General features: G+C 41.2%; 1 protein-coding gene across 1 annotated transcript; it reads right to left on the bottom strand.

The window, feature by feature from the left end:
- Nucleotides 1–431: 431 nt before the first annotated feature.
- rab7a (RAB7a, member RAS oncogene family) lies at nucleotides 432–22,705 on the bottom strand. The gene is made up of 5 exons (XM_048621513.1): nucleotides 22,636–22,705; nucleotides 9,121–9,247; nucleotides 5,988–6,206; nucleotides 4,400–4,528; nucleotides 432–1,468 (listed from the first exon to the last, which is right to left on the bottom strand). Exons 1-5 carry the CDS (start codon nucleotides 22,686–22,688, stop codon nucleotides 1,373–1,375), a joined length of 624 nt encoding a protein of 207 aa, XP_048477470.1. The 5' UTR covers nucleotides 22,689–22,705; the 3' UTR covers nucleotides 432–1,372.
- Between the last annotated feature and the right edge of the window lie 401 nt (nucleotides 22,706–23,106).

Genomic DNA, 23,106 nt, shown 5'->3' with positions numbered 1-23,106 from the left:
TTGGGAAAAGAAGGAAAAAATTGATCCCACAAGTGGCCTGGATCAAGAGGTTGCTCACTGTAGAAAGTTTATATACAATACTTGACCACCATCTTTGCTAACATCTCGTTCATGAGCTTGGATTGCCTATGCATTAAGTGGCCTTGCTCAAGTTACCCTTGTACCCAGCTAATTAGTAATAAAAAACTAAACTGAGATGGCCTGGAACTGAATTGTATAAGTGAGTCAATACTTTTTCCAGTGTGGAAACTAGTATGGATCTTCAATAGTTACTCAGAACAGACAAGATGGAAAACAGAACAGGGTAGCTAATAATGGGAAGAATTCAAGATAGGCAAAACTTTGGGTTGAGATGAGGGGGTAATTGTCTGGATGAAGCAAATAGACCAAAAACTCAACATATCTGAAGAGACAAAGAATGAAACACAAAGTCACTCCTGTTCTATTTATTGGCAATATCCTCATGATTACAGAGATTTATCCCAGTTACTAGAATGTGAACCTTTGTAAGAAGTAGATGGAAGTGTAATTTAAAGCTAAGAAGCAAGACTAGCAACTTTGGCAAACAGTCACTAGTACCAGACATAAAGTCTGTTCAGAAGTAACTTCATGTTACTAATCTTTTCCATGGGTAGCTGCAGGCAAAACAAGTTGACTTTAATACTGATTTTTGCATACAGTACTTCAAAGCATAAGTAAAATCAATTTAAGAACACTTAACTGAAAACCCAGATGCAAAGACTAAGCAATTGATGAATTTTATGGAATATTGGACCAAAGTCATTTGCTTTTATTTGCCAATAAGTATGGACTGGTCATACCATCTCCCAAGAATTGCTGGTGCCCATTTAGCATTTTATTCCCCTTGTCCCAAGATCTAAATCAGTTCAAACTAAATAGGGAGTTTCATCAAGCTTACCCATGAGCTGGGGGGGGGGCAATGTGCAACACTAAATATGGAGCAGATAAGGAACAGGGTGAACATAATCCACAGCAAGATGGCTTTCCCTCAAATTATCTCCAAGAACAGTTCAAAAAAAAGGGCTTTGAAGACTTGGGAAAGAGAGCACTGGTCATTTCCAGTTCTCACCTTTTAGACAGAACAGACTTTAAAAATCAATTATTCATTTTATAGTACAATTGTAAAACATGGGTCTTCAAACAATAAACTTTGTTCAGTATACATTAGTTTCCTTCCAATGTTACTACCAGTTATACAACAGCTCTGCTAATGAGATGCAACTCCTCCTTGTGCACAAAGGGCACTACGCAATGTGCATGAAGGAATCTTGGCTTGTGGTCGAAGGAAGGGGAAAGGGCAGGGTGAGGACTGGTGTCAAGGCCTGATTTGAGGAAACTTTCCCACCCACACTCAGCAGCTGCAGCTCTCTGCTGAAGTCTTTGCCCGGTCATTCTTGTCTAGTTTGATTGGTTCTGGAAATTCATTGTAGAGTTCCACTTCAGTTTCCTAGGAAAAATTAAATTGAGGTTTAGACTACAGATTTAAAGTCTATATAGCTAGTTTGAAGAACCTATGGAATAAAAACCTAAACTGGTGTCACTGTTAACATGCACAAGAACACTCACCACCACAACCCAGAAGAAAAAAAGTGAAGTATCCACAGTTCCAGGAGTGAAAGCTTGGGTAGGGCTTGGATTCCTTCACTACTGAATGCTTGCTTAAAAAAGCAGCCATTGTATAGGGAAATGTCATCAGCAGTGGAGGTTTGATATGCATGAAGTACTGGGGGTCAGATGATAAAACATGTCTTGTGCTGTTCCTCACCTGACATGAGCTACTGAGGATGTAATGATAGAAGTTGGAATTTAAAGTTAAAGTTTCCCCAACTGGGATGCCCATCAAAAAACCAAACCCCAATCATGATCAGAGGCAGCAGATAGCAATTTTACAATGGAGACTCTGCTCAGTGGAAATTCTCAGTTAAGCAGCTTTTTAAACTGTCCTCATTGTGCCTCTTGAGTACAAGGGGCAGCTAGTGCAAGTTCTTGAATGGGAGACAGAAGCGATACTTCCAAGATGCTATGGTGACTGAGTGCTGGGATCAATGCAGAGTCATCTCCATATTAAAATTTAGCTCCAAAGCTGGTGTCTTCAAACTGATTATGGCACCTGCTTTGTTCCCCACCTTGCAAAGTGCTGTTCAAAAGCTCTTGTTCTTCTACAAACTTAAATCAAAAATAAGGTCACAGGAGAACAGGTTGAGAAAGACTGGAATACGTCAACTCCCAAAATGGAGACAGTCTAGACAAGCAGGTGTTGCTGTTAGTGACTCATTCAAGGAGTGGCTACAGCAGTGGTCATCAGTACTAGGAAATAGGAAAGGGGGTAGGTTTTGTTGAAGTCAGCACCAAAAATGGACAAAAAGCAGGAGGGGGAAAGATACTTTGAGTAGGTTAAGTAGGGGGTGATCATGTGGCCTTTTCAGCTAGAATCATCTGTATTTTTGATGCTGGAAAGCAAATTGAAAGAAAAACAGTGCTTAGACTACACTTTTCCCAGAGAGGAAAAGTAGTTTTTTGGGGGTGTAGGAGGATGATGTGTGGGGTGGTGGACAAGAGTTGGGGGCATACAAAGGGAAAGTGCCAGGAGAGAATGTGCATAGACCAGAGACAAGTGATTATCCAGTGAAGCCTCAATTCTGGAACTGAATCAGGGCCCATTTGAAGGAGACTTGTCAGGGAGGACAGAAACAAATTATGTTTGTCCCCCTTTCTTGCTATAAAGATGCATCTTTCACATCAGTTGTAAAACTCAAGCTATTAATCTGCCCTTTAAAAAGGGTGCACCTGACTTAGTGGTGGGCAAGATGTTGGAAGGGATTCTAAGAAACAGGATTTGCATGTATTTGGAAAGGCAAGGATTGATTAGGGATAGTCAACACTGCTTTGTGCATGGAAAAAAGTTGACTACTTGAGATTGAAGAGGATTGATAAGGGCAGAGTGGTGGATATGATCTATACACACTTTAAGGTGTTCAACAAGGTTCTTCAGTAGACTTGCTAGCAAGGTTGGATTACATGGAGAGAACCAGCTATTTAGCTACAGAACTGGCTTGAAAGTAGGGACAGACAGGGAGGAGGGTTGCTTTTCAGACTAAAGGCCTGTGACCAGCAAAACGTGCCAGAAGATCAGTGCTGGGTTCACTGCTGTCTTAAGTGATTTGGAGGTGAACACTTGTTAGTAAGTTTGTCCACAATGCCACCAATTTTGGTGTCATCTGCAGTGAACAGGTTACCAGAGTAGGGCAGGATCTTGATCAGATGGGCCAAGGAGTGGCAGATAGAGATTAATTCAGATAAAGAGGTGCTGCATTTTGGAAAGACAAGTCAGGGCAGGCCTTATACACTTAATGGCAAGGGTCCTAGAGGGAGTGTTGCTGAACAGACCTTGCAGGGCAGGTTCAAGCTCCTTGAACATGGAGTGCCAGGTAGATAGAATAACAAAGGCAGTGTTTGGCATGCTTGCCTTCAGTAGAAAATGGAGTGTAAGAGTTGGGAGGCCATGTTATGGCTGTATGGGACATTGCAATTCTGGTCTCCCTCCTTTAGGATGCTGTGATACTAGAAAGGGTTCATTAAAGATTAAGGATGTTGCCAGGGTTGGAGGATTGGAGCTATAGGGAGAGGCTGAATAGGCTGGGGCTATTTTCCCTGGAGTGTCAAGGGGTGATAGAGGTTTATACAAGGGGAATGGATAGGGTACATAGGCAAGGTCTTCTCCCCAGGGGAATCAAAAACAGGACATCTAAGTTTAAGGAGAGAAAGATAACAAACTCCCCTGCCAACCCATGCAGAGGGTGGTGCATGTATGAAGTGAGCTGCCAGGATTGGTGGAGGGTGGTACAATAACATTTCATACACCCATCCAGATGCCTCAAGGGTTTGGAGATATGGGCCAAATGGGACTAGATTTATATAGGATCTCTGGTCAGCATGGACAAGTTGGACTGAGGGCCTATTAATATTGTGTATCTGAGTGGGCAAAACAAGAACATCTTAACAGTAAGGAGGAGAAACAGTTGAGGAAAACACTCCAGTGAAGTGGCTTAGTCCAATTCTTACCTTTATGCAGTGTTTCAGGGTGAAACAGATGTATGTCAATTAGTCTCAAGTAAATTAGCTGCTTAATTGATTTGGTGCCAATTAGTCAACCCACCCCCAACATTAGGACAGAAAGCCAGGAATCAAATGTGAGTTGGGGGGGTGCAAAAGAGGAGCCAACCCCAATCCCTGCAGAGAAGTGGTCAAGACCAAGTGAACAGTTTAAAATGAGATCCTCTTCAAAACTGTGCCTTTAAGTACCTCATGTCATGACAACTAGTGCTGACTAGATGACTGAACATATAGTATGCAACTAGTTTCAAAGAACAGATTATACCTGTTTAAGTGCATTCCGTGCAATTGTTTGAAAAGCCTGTTCCACATTTATTGCCTCCTTTGCACTGGTTTCAAAATATGGGATATTATTTTTGCTCTGACACCATGCCTGTGCTCTTTTTGCAGTGACCTGAAAGAGAAAAAACAAAAAAAAGGGAGACAAACTAGTAATCAGAGTTCCTGCAGTATCTGTTTTGTGCAGGTATACCTGCACAGAGCTACACAATCCCAGTCCCTACCGGAAGGCAGAGTTTTAGTTTTGGATGCAAGCTTCTGTATTTATTGTGCCTTAGTTGGCTTCAAGTGGGAGGTTCATGCTTAGTGTTAGATTTGATTCCAGGATTTCAAAGAAAAGGCTTACATTCCTAATGCAACATTCAGGGAATATTGCACTGGGGGCCCAGGAGGGGCAGTGTCCTCAGGAGCTACCTGTCTGCTTCGAGTTAAGCATTGCATAGTACAATTTAATAGAATTCCTGTGTTGAGGCTAATATTTACCCCTCAAAGCAGATCAGATATTATCAGTTTGATACACCTGATGAATTTCCTACAATAGGTGATTAAACTTAATAGGTCACTTGGCAAGACATTGAAACTACTACACAAAATGCAAATCTTAAAGTGACATTGTTCATGGTACAGCTGGCTGGGAGAGGGTGGGCTTCTAATTTAAAGGAAAACAATAGTACTCTCCTTTAGAGGGATTAGGAATTGTGGCATCCAACCACTAAACCAAGTGATTTCCTTGCTTTGCTTTAAAGCAACTCATTTCTAGGCAAGTGCTGTCTATTACATTGAGCAGTCTAAATGTTAGAAGACATGAGTGGAGGCTCAGGTAACCAACTCCAAACACCTGGTTTCTCTGCTGTAGGAAGAGTGTCTGTACAGCTAGGTCTTCTAGAATCTAAGCCTCCCAAGATACAGGTAAAAGTAGGCAGAATGAGTTATCTGGAGAAAATAAATGCAAATCCTAAAGCAGTTGAGAATTTTAATTGTTTAAAGTGGTCATTAGGCTCCCAGTCTGAAATAATTTCACCTAGTATAACATTCTTTCAGAAAGGAAAGCTATCATTGAGAGTTTGGCTGTGACTCCAGTTTCACACCATGCCTTACTCTAGGGCAAGAGCTTAATGGGCAAAAAATACCAGCACAGGATTAAACCACTTCCTGCCCACAAGTGGAAGGCTTTTACTAGTATGAGGGCAAAAAAGGAGAAGTTCTTAAAAACTGCAGATGCTGGAAACCAAACAAAAAAAAGGGAGAAACTGTAGATCTACAAGCATCTGTGGTAAGAAAGCAGAGTTAACATCAAGTCCAAATGACTTCAGAAAATCAGAAGTAGGCCCTAAACATTAGCTTTCTTCCCTCCAAAGCTGCCAGACCTGCTGAGTCTGTCCAGCAATTTAAAGTAGAAATTCTCTAGGTTGCTGAGTCCAACTTGTCATCTGGTGTTGAGGAATCATAGGATTTAGTGGCAAGTTTCAGCACTGGGCTATGACATGGCACAAGGGAACCAAAGCACCAAGAAATTCAGGATTGCAACTTGCACATGGAAAGGTACATGCACAAAATACACAAGTTATACATACTTGTCGGTTTTCCAAGTCAATCTTGTTTCCAAGGACAACAAATGGAAAGTTTTCTGGATCTCGTGGACTAGCTTGAATGAGAAACTCATCCCTCCAGCTATCAAGTGTTTTGAATGTATTGGGTGCCGTTACATCAAAGACCAGCACACAGCAGTCAGCTCCTCTGTAGAACGCTACACCCAATGACTGAAACCGTTCTTGTCCAGCTGTATCCCAGATCTAAAAAAAGGACAAGAAACAGTTTAAAATCTCACGTTTCAAAATTTAGACCCCCAGAGGGGAGCCTAGAACCATAACATGTAATTAAAAACTCATTGGTTGAGTTCTGAAAGTATTCATGCCAGGCATTCATTCTAGTTGTGATCTTCCAACAGCCAAAATCTTAACTGGAGGCATTATGCAACTCAATAGTAAAGCAGAGTTTAAATACTTACTAAACATTAAGTCTGGACTTGCATTCTCCACTATTTTTAGAAAACCAGAAAATCTTTTGATTCCAGTCTAGTCAATGTTAAAGATCTATTGGTACAATGTTATGGGTATTTAAAGGCACAGGATAATGCTGTGGAGAAGCAGGTTTAAATCCCATGATAGTGGATTTAAGATTTAATTCAAATGACTTTGAAGGCAAGTATCAGTGATCACATGATTTGATTGTTGGACAAATCCACTTGGTTCATTTGAGCCTGTAGAGGAAGTAAATCTACCATCTTTACTTGCTTGGCATGGAGAACACTAGACCCACTCAAGTGGGATAGCAAGTCACTCAGTTCAAGGGTAGTTATAGGCAGCATAGTGGCCTTGCCAGTGACATCCATTTCTAATGAATGAGCTGTGGTAGACAAACATCTGTAAACTTGCAGGGACAGCTGGTACTACAAGACAAGTGTGCATACAAGTCACACTTGGAAGGTGCTATTTAAAACAAAGACTTGGCAAGTCACTCATTTACAGGATGCTATATTCTTGTCACTTTCAGAAGAAGTGAGCAGCTGTTGAAGGTAATGGATGTATGCAAGAAGAAATGCTTTGCCCTGGCTGGTAACATCAAGCTGCTGGAACTGCATCCATCTAGGCATGATGAGTATGCCATTACTCAGCCTGCCTTCTAAAAGGCAGGCTAAGTATTGAGACAAGGAGTTTCTGGCCAGAATTCCTAGTTTGTATGGGTAGCTTTTATATAGCTACCCAGTCAATTTGTGATCCATGGCATCCCTGGGGATCAGGAGTGGGCTATTCAGGGATGGTTAGTCCCATTGAATGAAATAGGGAGGTGCCATGAGAAATAGTAAATTCTGTTCCACAGATCAGCCCAAGGCTACATGTTTTAGCTTTTGCTGCATATGGACTTAGTTCTGGCCTCAGATCACTGGACTGGAAATAGCTGTTGTGGAACCAAGGTGGCTGACCAGGAGCAGCCACAACCATCTTCCTTCAGGGTTAAAACTGAGAAATCTGCACATGCTGTAAGTCAGGGACAAAACAAAGTTGCTCAAAAAGCCCAACAAGTCAGGCAGCATCTGTGAAGGAAAAGTTAATGTTTTGGGTCCAGTGACCCTTCTTCAGAATGGTTCTAAGTACCAGAAGTGTTAACTTTTCCTTCAGCTGCTGCCAGACCTGCTGGGCTTCTCCAGCAAATTTTGTTCCTTCACGGTTATACTGTTAGTCAGACCAGTTTGGATTGGTCCTGCTTTATGCAGGTTTTTCATGTCAGGTAGATGCCAGCATTGTAGCTGTATTGGAACAGGTTGGCTTAATGTGCAGTTATTTCTGGAGCACAGTTCAGTACTATTGCCAGAATGTGGGCCTGTTAATATTGGTATCCATGCAACCTGGGTGTTCACAAGACACCCAAGTTCAGCATTTTTCAGTATCTAGGATTACATGCACAGAATGTGTCAAGAATGTTGACAGGAGTAGGCTATTCACTGTGCTCCACCATTCAATAAGATCAGATGATTTGATATCAGGCCTTTCGTTTAACTCCCTTAAACTAAGCTTTTGAAAAAATGCAATTTTCTTTCTCTAAATAGCTGGGAAAATTCCAAAGCAAGTCAACTTCAAGTTAGACAAGCTCAATCCAGGTTATGCAGCTCATCTGCCAAATTTATTGACTCCATTCTCAACAGGTTGCCTTGTTTGCAGTTTGCTTGGCCCTTTCACCCAAGTCCTTAAAACAAAGGCCAAATATTGGAAGGTTTAGGACTGATCCCTGTGGCCCTCAAAATCAGAAATGTGACTTGGCTGCAAGCCAACTGGTCTTTCATCTACACTTATCTCTAGAAGATATTTGTATCCCCTCCCAGAGTGGGGTCAACTGGCTCCCTTTTATTTGCACCTGTTTGTTACAAGATGTGTTAAAAGCATGTTAAACATCTGTTTAGTTAACAGAATGACCTGCCACCGCCTCCAGAGTGGATTTTTTTTTTTTTTTTTTAAAAAAAAGTAACAAGTTAACTGGCGTCTGGTCTTCTGCTTTTCTGGGGGCAAATTTAGATTCATTCTAATCCCATCACATCTAGCAACTTCACCATAGGATGCAAGCCATCAGTTCCAAGAGACTGGTCAGCTTTCAGTCCTATTTTTTTTTTTTTTAAAAACTTGAGAAAACTCACTTCTCCTGCCTTGAAGCTTAGCTTTTAACAGATAAAGCATCCCAAGAGGAATTTTGTATGTCATGTAACATTTCTGTGTATTTCCCACTAGCCTCCAGGGAAAGAGACAGTGATCACTAGCTACTTTGCCCCCTGCCCCCATATAAAGACCAATTTAAAGAACCATTTCCACTTAGCCTTTCCCCTCATGTCATTCTTTACTGGCTTCTAAAATTGGTCTGGTTTTTTCCTGGTTTGCCATTAATCTTGGTCATGCTGTACAGGCTCCTTAAATGTGACTGTCCTTAACTAGCCACAGATGATAAAACTCTTAAAGACTTGAAGGATGTAAATACAGAACTTGAGTAACCAGACCGAAGATTCACAACTACAGAGAGCAAGCTTAGTATTCTATGCTTTTGTTGAGCCCCGAGAAAAGACATGGGGCTTTTGTTAAAGTAGCTGGGAGACCTGACTTGTGAAATATGCTATTGCCAGCTTGCTTTACAGTTAGCAAAGTAAATTTGGTTTGGCATTACCTGCATTGTCACCAATCGATCATCCACCATCACTTCTTTTGTGAGAAAGTCTGCTCCTATTGTTGCCTTGTACTGGTTACTGAATTTTTTGTTTACATACTGGTTCATCAAGGAGGTTTTCCCTACCCTGGGAAAAAAAAGTTTGGTTAAGAGATGCCAATCTCAAGTATTGAATTTCCTTCAAATTAAGTTCAGCTAGCTCCTGCTAGAGTCAAAATAGGTACAGCTTGTAATAATGACCATCTTTCACAACAAGTTTACCCTGGAGTAGAGAATTCTGGTAATGAGTTGACCCATTGGTTTGAACTGGCCAGCTTAAGATCAAAGTCAGCACCCCCACATGCCATATCCAAGACCAGTTACATATGCACTCCAAGTGGAACAAATCTTGATGTATTAATTTTACATGAGCATTTTTACAGCAACAAGACAGCCAGAATGATTTGGTTTGGTGTTTGTGCAACAAGTCCATGCCAGCATTTATACTACACTCAAGTATCTTCCTATCTAGGAAGGGGAGGTATGGCCATTCTTCTTCACCACCCACTTTAGAATTTGCTACTTTCTCACCAAGCCTCTTCCAAATTCCCTACTTTATTTTGGAAAGGTCACCAATAATGCTTCAAGCTAGAGTGACAACTGTACTTTCAGCAAAGCCATATACAAGTGCCCCGATTGTCAGAAAAATGGTTTAACTAAGCCACAAATATAAACATCTTGAGGCACAGGTATTTGAAGTGTCACTGGCTTAAGAGTAGGGTTTGAACAAACTTGGCTTGTACCAGAGTACAAAATGGGCAACCAAATATGTTCCCTGGCTGAGATACTAGTGGGGCATTTAGAACAAGTGAATGTATTTTTAAATTAGATGGAGTGCACACAGCTGTTGTGCAAGATAGACTAAGTCTTTATACAAAGACTTAGTTTGTAGCTGGCATTAAACCTAAACTTGAATTCTGTCGTTGCCAGCTCCAAGCTGGGGTTTTAAGCCAGCAACAGAACAAACAGCACAACAGCTAAACAGGATCTTCACTGCCTAACTGCCTATACAATTAGGCAACAACTGACTCAAAGTTAGCACCACTAATAGGACTGGAACCAAGCAATTAAGGAAATTAAAACAGCAATGAAATAGTGGTGTTTGGTTGTTTTTCCTAGAAAAAAGGTCTTGGGAATAGATTCACTACTACTGATGATTAATAACACATGGTAGCAGAGACCATGTTGAACCTTAGGGGAGAGAATAGGTATTGGTCACTGCCAAAGTTAAAGTGTATACATGAATAGGAAGGAAGGGAACAGAGGGATATACATTGTGTAAGTGAAGGCAGTTTTAGTATGAATGCAAAACGTCAGCACAGGCTTGGATGGCCAAAGGGCCTGTTCCTATGCTGTGTTGTTTTGTGTAGAGTATGCATTGACCTTTGGAGTACAAGCTATGTAGTCACTACAGTTACTGATTTTTTTTTTGGTGGGTTGTGTGGGGTGGAGGGTAGTCCTGGGTTCTTTTGTAATAGGAAGCAGTTGCATCTTTGGGTTGGGCTGCTTAGTGGTCAGTGGTAAGGCAAGGAAGGGAAACCCAGAGAAGCCTCAACCAATTCATTTGTTGAACAGATTTCAGGTTCTTGTGGTTTGTCTGTTTAGATGTGGTCTGGAAGGTGAACAAGCCAATCATGACATGGAAAACCAAGGAGGAATACAGATAGAAGACAGTATAGTTAGGGAAGCTGACAATGTTCTTTGCAAAGAGTTCAGGTCTAGGAGGCTTTATTGTATCCTAGTTCCAGGACATCTGCTGAGGGCTGAAGAACTTGCTGTGTTAAGGAGGATCCAGGTAGTTAGTGACATGGGCAGGACAAGGAGGTGATCAGCATAGTAACCAGATGCCAATTAAGTCACACCTTGCAGTTCTGCATTAATGAACTGTAAAAATTGCTCAGGGAATCAGATGAGTTAGAGGCTCAGACTGCAATGGGAGAAGGGGATTGTGGTGTTGTTTCCACCTGAATCTTCTGGGACTGGTGTTCTTGCCAACTGTATAAGTAGGGAAATAAAGACTATTTTAATTCAAAAATAAAGTGGAATTAAGGGATAAAATTTGGGACTGGTAGGACAGAAGGCCAAAAAAAAGAGAAAGAAGAGTATTAATCCTAGAGTCAAACACTAGAATTTAGAGTGAGAAGGTTCAAATTAAGCCTTAATTTGAACACTAGTACAAAATTGAGAATGCCAGTATGATTGGGTAGCCATTAGAGACATGGCTACAAAATGATAATTTGGGACATAACCTTGATCAGACAGTGACCAGATACTAGGAAACAGGTGACTAAGTGATGGCCACCCTTCTGTAATAAAAGGGTAGGTGGAAATGGAAGTGACAACCAAGAGAACTGCAGATGCTGTAAATCAGGAACAAAATGGAAGTTGCTAGAAAAGCTCAGCAGATCTGGCAGCATCTGAACAAAAAAGCAGTTAATGTTTCAGATCTGGTGACCCTCAGAAGGGATGTAGCCTGGGAAATAATTTGTATTGAGAAGACAGGGGATGAGGTAAAATAGGATAAAAGATGAGGCCAAAAACAAGAGATGAGCAGTTGGATAGACAAAACAGAAGTTCTGGTTTGGAGGGTGAATAGCTGTTAATGGGGGACTGTTAGTGGCTAATAGGTAGTATGCAATGGCAGGCTGAGATAACAAGGCCTTGTGTATGGGGGTAGAGGGCTGGGACATGGAGAGTTTAAGCCCTGAAATTATTGAACTCTACATTGAGCCCAGAGGGCTGCAGGTTCCCAAACAGAAATTAAACTTTGCTGGAACACTGACAAGCTAGAGACATCTGCCAGGGAACAGGGTGGTGTGTTGAACCACCAAGCAACTGGAAGCTCAGGATCTTAATGCAGCCAGAACCTGGTGCTCTACAAAGCAGTCACCCTATCTATGCAGAAAACAAAAGATAGATTCAACCTAACCACAGTTAAAAAAGGTGATGCAGCTGTCAAATAGCACCAGACAAGCAATAACTTGCTCACTGACTGTCTGGCCCTGGCAGACCCCAAACATTCAGCTCCTATTTCAATACAGTCGTAGTTCAAACTTGGACAATAACTGCTCTTGGCATCAAGACTGCAGTCGACAGTCTATGGCAGGGACTTAAGTTTTGCTGGGATCCATGGGAATGGGGCATAGAGGGAAAGAGAATTCTACTGGCTGGAGCCACATAGGGAGATGTCTGTGGTTGCTAGACAGTTCTCAGCTCGAGGAAAACTGTAGGAGCTCCTCAGGGTACAGTTCTAGACTTAACTCCCAGATGCAATGAAGGCCCAGTGTTGTGGTCAGGAGTGTGAATCTTCACTGACTGCTCAAAATTCAGCACCATCATTTCAGCATCTGAGAATCCATGCCCAAACACACTGACCTGGATAGTATTCAATTTGAGCTGACGAGTGACAACATTTATGCCCAGAAGTGCTGGGCAATGACCATTTGCAGCAAGCTAGCCATCACCCCTTGACATTACCAAGGGTTCTTCCCATTTAAGATGTGGGGAGGCAGGGAAAGGGAAGGACTACTGACCGGTCATATAAAAATGCTGTGGCTCCAAGGACAGGTAGAGGCCAGAAATACTGAACTACCTTGATCAATTGGATCAGTGGTCTGAGTAGCAGATGGAAGTTAATTTGAATAAACAAGGTGTTGCATTTTACAAACACAAGGGATAGGACATGCAATTAATGGTCAGGCCCTGGGTAGTGTTAGCAAATGGAGACTAGGGGTTCAAGTACATAAATTTTGAAATTTATATCAGAGGAAGACATAGGGTCTGTTTCTGTGCTATGCATCTCTTCAGTCCAACTTGTCTATGTTGGCCAGACATGCTATCTAAATCTAGTCTCATTTGTAGCATTTGGCCCATACTCCTCTAAACCGTTCCTATTCATAACCATCCAGATGGCTTTTAGAAGTCAGTTGTACCAGCTTCACCACTTCTTAGCTCCTTCCATCCAATGTTGCCCCTCAGGTCCCTTCCCTTCACCTTAAACCAATGCCCTCTAGTCAGATAGACTCAGACCTGACTATTCCCCTATCCATGCCCCCTCATGATTTTAATAAGCCTCTAACAGTCACCACCAGCTGCCAATACTCCAGCCAAAGAGCCACAGCCCATTCAGCTGCTCCTTATAGCTCAAATGCAGCAAAATCCTTGTTAATCTTTTCTGAACCCTTTTAATTTTCACAACATCCTTCCTGCAGGAGGTCAAAGGTGAATACAGTATTCCATTAGTGGCATAATCAATGTTGCAGCTTAATAGACATGACCTCTACTCCTACACTTGATCCACTGAATAAAGGCAAGCATACCAAACACTGCCCTCACTATCTTATCTACCCGTGACTCCAGTGTCAAGGAACTATGAACTTGCACTCCAAGGTCTTGTTCAACATTCCCCAGCTCCTTACCATTAAGGTGTACAAGTCTTCCCCAAATTTGTCTTTAAAGATGCAGCATCTCATTTAATCTAAATTAAGTCTCCATTTGCCACTCTGCAGCCCATTGGAGCATCTGACCAAAGTCCTGTCAGCACCTCCAATCTGAAGTAGGAAACTGTGGACGGTTGCTTTTCAGTCATGTGCCCAAGTGGCTAGTTCAGTTTTCCTTGCTAACCAGGCTAGCACGTGGAATGTTAGAGGCCTTGAAGTCCATAGACAACATCCAATGCTTTGCCTTCATTCACTTTAAAAACCTCAAACCAAGTTAGAGACAATTTCCACCACACAACCATGCTGATGATACAATGTTGAAGATACAACTAGAGAGCAAGCCCTCCTAGATTGATTATTGTACAGGAGGATCAATTAGCAACATTGTCACACTATCTTAGTAAAGAATTCTACCATATTTTGAACAGTCCTTTTGGGGAAAGTGACCAATCAAATCTGAAACTAGGGTCCTGAACTTAAAGCTAACTTTGATGGTGTGAGGCATCATTAGCTAGGATAACTGGCCAAGGATCCTGGAGGTTGACAGTGGATAGGCAATGAGACAGTTAAAGAACATGGACAGACTTTCTGTACATCCTGTCTGGCATAGGATTAATACAGGGAAAGTGACTCAACCATGGCCAGCAAAGGGGAGAAAAAAATCAGGAACATTAAAGCCAAAAAAAGGAGGCGTACAAGTTGACCAGAAAAAGCAAACCAAGGACTAGGAGAAATTTAAAGTTCAGGAGGTTGACCAAGGTTCTGAATTTGGAAAGGGAAAGATTAAAGTAAGCTTGCAGAAAACAGATTGCAAAAAAGCTTCAGTGGAGAGAAAAAAACTGGTGAAGACAACATGTTAGAATCGGGGGAGTTTGTGGACAAAGATGGCATGCCTGTTGAACAAATACTTTGGATCTGTCTTCCCTAAAGTAGGGCAAAATCTTCAGGAAATGCTAGGAGACAGAAGGTCAAGCATGGACGAGGTACAGAAGGAAATCCTTTAGTCAAGAAATGGCACTGGGGAAACCTGATGGAATTGAAACCCAGAGTAAGTGGCCCTAGAAATAGCAGATGCATTGATCATTTTCCAGCATTCTGTAGACCCTGGAAAGTTCCAGACTGGAGAGTAGCTAAATGCAGCTAAAAGGAGAAAGTGGGGAAGTATAGACCAGTTAGCCTGACAGTGGTGGGAAAAACATTGGAGTCAATTACATCCTTAAAGTATTTGGAAAATGGAGACAAAAAGTCCAAGTTAACATGGATTCATTGGAGGGAAATCATGCTTGACATCTTGAGGTGACTAGTTGACAATGGTGAATCAGTGGACACTATCTGGACTTTTAGAAGTCTTTTGACAAGGTTCCACATGAGTTTAGTAAAGAAAATTAAAACCTCATGGTATCACAGGTAATGTATCAACATAGATAACAGAACCAGTTAGCCAACAGGAGTCGAGAGGTGGCATAAACAGGTCCTTCGAGTGTCAGGTGCTGCAGGGTTCAGTGCTGGGACCTCAACTGTTCACAATTATTTGTATGAAGGAATTGAAAGGCACATCTCCAAGTCTGCAGATGACAAAGCTGGGTGGCAATGTGCTGTAAGGACACCAAGACACTGCAGGGGGACTTGGACAAACTGGCAGTGGGTAGATACATATGGACAAATACAAGGTTATCCACTTTGGTCCCAGAAACAGAGGCAGATTAGGAAAAACATGAGGTGCAACAAGACATGGGTGTCATGGAGGAACTGTTGCTAAAGGTCAGCATGTAGAAAGGCTAATGACATGCACTTTCATGGCAAGATGAAATTAATCTCAGTAAGAATGTCTCAATGGTTACACAGGGCTTGGGTGGAGGCCACACCTTGAGTATAGTGGGCAGTTTTAGGGTCTCCTAGTCTGAGGAAGGATAGCCTTACTGAGAGGAGTTCAGCAAAAGTTCAAACTGATTCCTAGGATGGCAGGACTGACAAAGACAGACTTGATCAACTTTCATTGGAAAAACAATTGCTGGAAAAGCTCACGTCTGGCAGCTTCTGGTTTTTCCAGAAAAGAATGTTTGTCTGGTGACCCTTCCCTCAGAACTGAAGTCTGGAGAGTCACTGCACCCAAAACATTGATTTCTTCAGATGCTGAGCATTTCCAGCAATTGTTCTTTTGCTTCTGATTTACATCATCCACTGTTCCTTTGTTTGTATTTTCTGGAATCAATAAGAGGGACCTTAAAAATCCTGATGGGCCTGGACAGGCTAGATGTAGTAGAATGTTCTCAACACGAGAACAGGACAATAGGTCACAGCCAAAGAATAAGGCATAAACCACAGGACTGAGGGGAATAATTTCTTCAGTGAGTTACAAACCTGTGGAATTCTCTCCCATAGGAAGCTGTTGGGGCTCAGTCATTTGATACATTCAGGCAGGAGCTAGATTTGGTCCTTGTGGCTCAAGGGGTATTGGGAGGGGGCAGGAATGGCATACTGAAATTGCCTGATTGTATTGAATGGTGGTGCAGGCTCAAGACGGCTGAATGGCCTTTTCCTGTCCCTATTTTCTAGGTTTCTGTTCTAATCTGTCCTTGCCTTTCCAAATACATGCATATCTACTTACAGCACTCATGTCAGTCTTTCCTTACTATCTTAAGGATACCAAATGAGTCACATTCTAGTCTTCTGGCATCTCATCTGTGGCTATCAATGAAACAAATCTCAGCAAGAGGCCCAATCACTTTCCTAGCTACCCACAAAGTTTAGGGTACACATGACCAAGTTACAGGGATTTTGTGTATTTTAAAATGTCCAGCACCTTGTCTTCTGTAATGAAGACTTGTTTCACCAGGTTCTAGATTCCATATCCTTATCTATAAGAAGCAAAATACTCCATTGTCTCACCCATCTCCTGTGGTTCTATGGAAAGCCTTACTGATCTTTAAGGGGCCTATTCTCACCATTACTCTTGTCCTTAACACAAGGTAGGATCCCTTAATATTCTCCTTAACCCTATATGCCAAAGCCATGTCCTTTGCCCTCCTGATTTCCCTCAAGTGTACTCCTAATGCCCTTGTTTTCCAGGGATTCATGATCCCTGCTGTTTATGTCTGTTATGCTTCTTAGAGCCTCAATTTGTCTAGTCATCCAGCATTCCCCACTCCTTCCTCTGAAGGGCAAGCCTGAACAGGAACACTGGACCCTCATTCTCATTTTTGAAGTGGTTAAGGCATGCTTGCTTTCACTGCTCAGACCTTTGTCTAAGAGTTGGGTGGTCAGAGGTTGTACAAGACATTGATGAGGCCTCTGAAGTACTGTGTCCAGTTCTGGTACAAAGGGTGTTAGGCTTCACTTAATGAACTGGTTGACACATCTGGAGTACTAGGCACCTTAAGATTCAACTGTCAAGCTGCTTGATGCAGTTTAGATTAACAGGCAACTTAACTGAAATAAGATTAAGGGGTCAAATTGTAGACAGTGCAGTTTCTTGGAGAATTTTAACTGTGGATAGGGAATCAAGAAATATTGAGTACTGAACAGGACTGCAGTAGTTGCATTCTGCTAAAAACATTTGCAGCTCAGTTAAAAATGTCAATTTATGGCTGTGTTTAAATGTTAATGTGGTTTTATAGAGTCAGGCACATGGCAGACAGGAAATGAAACTAGATTACAAAGAACACTGGTTTTGTAAACAGACAACTTTTTTGTTTCTGACAAGAGCATGTTGGAGTCATGATGCCAACTGAATTATACTTCCCTTAACTGTTCTGCACCTTATATTCAAGTGCTTGCATAAGCAACATGTTCAAAACTCAAGCTTATCTTTTATAAGTAGTGAACTGAATTCATTCATTTTGACATGGGTATTTTAGACCACCAAGCTTGGTAAAGCAAAAACCTTGCATAATAATTTGTAACAGTGACAGCTGCATGCAGAGGTGTTTTACCATTTTCTCAGCTGGTACTGAACTCAAATTCACCACTCAAGTGAATGAAGGTTACAACACTGCAGTTTTAGACATTATCCTCCTGTACTTACATGCACAAAGCTTTGAGAACAGTTTAAAACAGAAGCAGGCAGTTGAAGTTGGCATTTGATTTAGTGCTTCATTAGTGGGGCATGCTAGTGCTGACTATTCTTACCAAAAGTAGCCACTGCATGAAGGAAAGGATACTACAGTAACCTAACTAACACTGATGTTCTGCCAAGCCTTTTTAATAAAAACTAGTTTTAATGTTCTATTGTTTGAAATTACAGATTTACATATTCCCACCCACTTTGTGGGAACAATTCAGCAGTTTAACCAACTGACAATACAGAAGCAGGTGATGCATGTGATCAAATTAATGTGAAGTTAAAATCCAATTTAAAGGTAATTTTTTAAAACCGCTACAGCACAAGACTACCAGCATTTGCATCAGCAGACACTTGAAGTGGGGGAATAATTCATCTTGACACTAATGGGATTCAATCCATTTTATTATGCACCACTTGTTTTGCTGGGCTTGAAGGCATGACATCAGATTTGTTTGTGCATGCTGCAGCTCTAGTTACAGCCACAAGTACAGAACACCATGGCAAGAGCTTGCCTTCATAATCTGTAGCTTGCCACAGAAGTGAGACATCAAGTCTTTGTTCTGCTCATAGCTGCTCAAAGTTCAGTTCAGTAAGAACTGACACTCTGGCAGCAATTTACATGGTGCTACAGCCAAGTTCTGGAAAATTGAAATATTCCAAGAATTTTATTAAGCCCAGAGGATGATTAAACCCCTAGAATCCTGTTAGGAACCTCAATAGTGACAAAAAAGTCTAGTCTGAATGCCACAAGCATTGCTTCTAGTACCAGAAGAGACTAATCACATTTGACAACTACAGAAGTCACTACATTTGAAAATACCAAAACTAAAGCTCACTGCTGCCACCTAGAAAGGCAGATGCATGGGTACATGCATGTTTGCCTCCAAGTCACACCATCCCAATTGGAAATCTCAGCTGTTCTTTTGCTGTTGCTGCAGTTCAACTCCTTGAACTCTGGATATCTGTGCCATGGACTGCATTGGGGCAAGCTTACCACCCACTGGCACCTTTTCCAGGTGACTTAGGAAAAGTCAGACATCTATATTCAGGAAAGAAAACACTGGGACTTTCAAACAGCTACAAATGGATAGCTAGCCAAGTTATGTATTAAATGAAACAAAACATTACAGAAAGGCTGTTCAGCATTTTGCACAGAAAGTTATTTAGCTCTAATTTGTTAGTCAAGGGCTTTGACTAGCTCTACCTCTGAACCAGGTGGTCAGGGTTCAAGTCTCACCCACTCAGGTGAAGTCACAACATCCCCACGTAGGTGATTAACAACTAAATTGGCTTTTGGTCTTTCAAGTTACATCCAAGGCATTGAAGCATCCATTACTACTTTAAGTTGCCTTGAGATAGAGGACATTCCAGCACAGTACTTTTTAATTCTTCCTAGCCTCCACCTCCTGATCACCTGCAACCAGACAGCAGTTAGCCTATAGCCAGTTGTGGCAAACTTAAAATACATTGTTTCATTAATTTGAAGTGCCCAGTAATGATCAATTAATGACCTTCAATGGGTTACTTGCCTATTTAACCTCAGATTCAGAGACCATGGATTCAGTTTTCAGTTAAGGTGTTACGTTTCATGTGCAGAAATCAATAAGTTGTTTTGCTTGAAAAAGTCCATGTCTGCTGTAATCAAGTGTTGAGAGAATTTAAAGCATGGCAAGAAATTTTAATGTGGTAGATATATGGCAATTGGGGAAAACAAGGAGTGCATTTAATGTAAACACAAGCAGATCCAAGGATTCACATATCAATAGATAAAGCCTTGAAGGCACAAAACAGTTGTGAAAAAACCCAATACTAATGAGATGTGCAGTGGTCTTTGTGCCCTATATTTTTGCTCTTGCAAAAGTGTAACTGAATTATAATTATAAAAGTGCAATAGATTTAAAGATTTAGACAGGTGGTGGAGACTACTACACTGCAGAGAAAGCTGAAGAGTTGCAATAGGAAAAGGGGAAGAGGGCTTTTCCTGTATTTGGGAGAAAGTGTTTAAGGGCAAGTAGCAGTCTGCAATAGTTTGCTACAGGTCATTTGTTGCCATGAAGTATTATGTAGTGGTTGAGGTAAGAACCCTGCACTTCCCCACCTCCAAGTTTAAAAGAGGGACAAAGGTCAGAAGGAAAGCTAATGGGGAGGCAAGGTTATGAAATTAATTTTCAATTGCTTTGGAAGCAGCCAGCACAAATACTGCTATGATTCTGGGTGGAGATGGATAGCATCTCCTTGAAAAAGGAAGTTAGACTGTTGATAGTTCATTACACAAAATCTAGACAAAAGGGCTGACTACTATATCTAGCCATGCTAGAATGAAGTCTAGTTTAGCTTCTTTCTTAACATTGTACTGGATAAGGTTTTAGTATGAAGAGCTGCACAAGTGAAAAAGTGCAAGACTATTCCAGGAGTAAGCTGGGGAACAATTGAAATTTGCCTCTAGTTTACCAAGTAAGGTTTGTTTAAACTGGCTTTAAAGTTATTCTTCCAATTAAGGAAACAGCTGGGTGAACAAGCTAACTTTAAAAGAGGCCAGTTGTACAAGATTATTCACCTTCAACTGCACAGCAAAACATCTTAAGGAACCCAGAGGGCAAACCAATTTATCCTGGTCATTTCTTATGCATATTTAAAGTGGCAACATAGGTATGCCCTAGACGAAGCAAGTTGGTTGTGAGTCTGGTACAGTCCAAGTATTGACAGTGTAGTATTTCTAATCAAAGGACCAATTGGATGCATGAATAATCAAAACAAAAAACACTTCAAGGTTAAAATTCCTTTACAATATTCAGGATGGCCATTCAGCCCAGGCCCAGTTGGCTGAAGCAATTCATTAAATCCTAATCTTCAGAAGATTTTTATAATTAAAAGCTTGTTTGCAAGGGGAGGAACTAGATTGACCTCCAACAGCAATGCATTCTAGATTGGCAAATCTAAATCACTGACATCCATTGACAATCCTACTACCCCTTTGGCCATTAGAGTAAATATTCATGGCTAATGTTGAGTTATTGCTCAGAATTACTAGATTGTACAATATTATCTTTAATAAACTTGCTAGTTCCTCTGGTTACTTGTCCTATATGGTAGGGTGCTAGGAGTGCAACACCTTGGTCTGATGCAAGACCATTCAGAAGTAGAATGAAAATCTAACTTCAGGTTAATTGATACTGTAATCAAATTATCCTGGAACTGGAAGATGTCTTTTCTATTGTTCTTGGGATCTTCAGAATTCCTTTTCCAATGGAGTTAGGGGGAAATAGTTCCATACTTTAATATAAATAAGCTCATACTAAAAGTCTTAGTGTCTAACCATACCACAAACCCTTTCCAATTCCAACTGGGGAAGGGAGGTCTTCAAAAGAGGTGTCAACAAGTTTGAGTGAGATCTTGTCAATATTTACTATTAGTATTGAAGTCCTTAATATCTTATGCTCAGACTTGCAGAACAACCTTCCAACTACCCTAAAAGCCAGTCATACAGCATAGAAAAGTTGGACTGAAGGGTCTGTTTTCTATGTTGAACATCCCAAACTGGCCCATATCCCTCAACATTTCCTATTCATGTACTCATCCAAACATAAAATATGGTGATTGCGTGCACATCCACTACTTCATGAAGTTCATTCTGTGAATTGCCTGTCTTTAAAATCTCTTCTCACCCTGTGTCCCAGTCTTGAAATCCCCCATCCTAGGGTGAAGGCAACTGCCATTAACTATATGCCCCTCATTACTTTGGACTAAACCTAAATTAGGTAAGCCATGTCTATCAAAACAATTTAGATTTTACTAAGGTGCAAAAAGCAAAGTACTTTAAGCTAGGCAAGTGATCAGGTCATTGGGTTTATGATTGGATCAGAATGAGTACTCACTAGATCAATGAGAACTTCAAATCCGTGTAAAGTAGAAGTCCTTCACCTAAATCAGGAAAGTGATTAGTGGGGCACCACAGGGAGGTGGTTTTAGAATGAACCTCCAGTATAGGCTGCCTTTATGTTAGAAAAAAGTGATATGGTCTTCAGAATGTACCCTTTAGCAGGTGACCAACCTGGCAGCCAGGACCCCAAGTAAGTTTGAGGTTGAAAATTTGGGATCTGAGCTCAACTGCCTTATGTAAATATGGAATTAATGTTTCCATGAAACCCTGCCCACTCCATGGCACCACCTATGCAACTGCTAAAGTTGCAATACTTACCATTTGTCTCATTGAAGGTTGATTTTTGGGCCATGGCCATTAAATGCATTGCTTGCAGGAAATGCATTTTCAATCTATTTACCTTTCACAATAATCTTTACATTGGCAAGAGCAAATGCAAACTGGGTGACTGCCTTTGTTTGTAGAATGACTTGGATCTCCTATTTGTTATATGGGGGCCGATACTATTACAACATTTAAAAAAGGCAAGAGGATGGGTATATGAACAAGGGATATTGCCCAAGTGCTGGCAAGTGGGACCATATTAATTTAAGATCTGGCCAGCATGGACAAGTTGGACTGAAGGGTCTGTTTGTTTATTTCAGTAATCACCTTGCTATCATACTGAGTGCCTTGGGCCTGCAAGTGCTCTGGCAAACCAGAACTTGGAGTAAGGAGCAACACCTTTTGTTTTGGCATATTATAGCCTCTGGAGCTCAGTTCAACAACTTCAGCAGACAGTCAGTCATGCTCTACCTCTTCCCCTTCCCATTGTTTGTATATTATGGGATCAGTAAGGAACGCTTTCTCCACTTTCACACCTCAAGTGTAAGAACATTTCCCAACCCTTTCATTTCTGAACAGTCATATTAGACTTGACTAGTTTCTTGTCACAGATGCTGCCAGATCTGTGGAGCTTCTCCAGCATTTTGCTTTAACTTCAGAGGTAGCACATTTGGAAGCAAAGCTCTACCAAATGTGACTTTTGTTAAATCCTCTTTGCTAAAGATAACTGTCAAGTACATAAATTAAGACAAAAAAGTAAAGAAACTTACCCTGAATCTCCCAAGATAATGACTTTCAGCAAGACTTTCTTCCTAGATGTCATTTTTATAGCTAGAAGAGAAAGATTTTGTTCAAATATTTGTACAAAAAGTTATTAGCTGGCATGAATTCACCTGCTAATTTTTCCAGCATGAAACAATACCACAATTATGGCCTTAAATGGCATTGGAAAATATCATACCAGTTGCTGGTTCATTAGTGATTAGACTTGTCCCCTGAAAAAGAAAATCAGCTTCAAATGCTTCAGTGACACAAGTGGGACAAGTGGGACAAGAACAGACTTTCTGGTGCAGAGGTAAGACACTATCACTGCACCACAGGAAGCACATTAGCTTGTCACTGGGTTATGGGTCCACTGGTTTTACCATTACACTAGCTTAACACCTGAACATTTACAAATCTAAGATGCACCTTTGGAGGTGGGACTTGAACCCAAGGCTGTTGCTACTATACCACAAGTC

The sequence above is a fragment of the Rhincodon typus genome, unplaced genomic scaffold (genome assembly GCF_021869965.1).
Source record: "Rhincodon typus isolate 14 unplaced genomic scaffold, sRhiTyp1.1 hic_rhity00000725, whole genome shotgun sequence".
Taxonomy (NCBI): domain Eukaryota; kingdom Metazoa; phylum Chordata; class Chondrichthyes; order Orectolobiformes; family Rhincodontidae; genus Rhincodon; species Rhincodon typus.
Note: the sequence above shows the minus strand (reverse complement) of the source record. Positions and strands in the feature narration are given on the sequence as shown.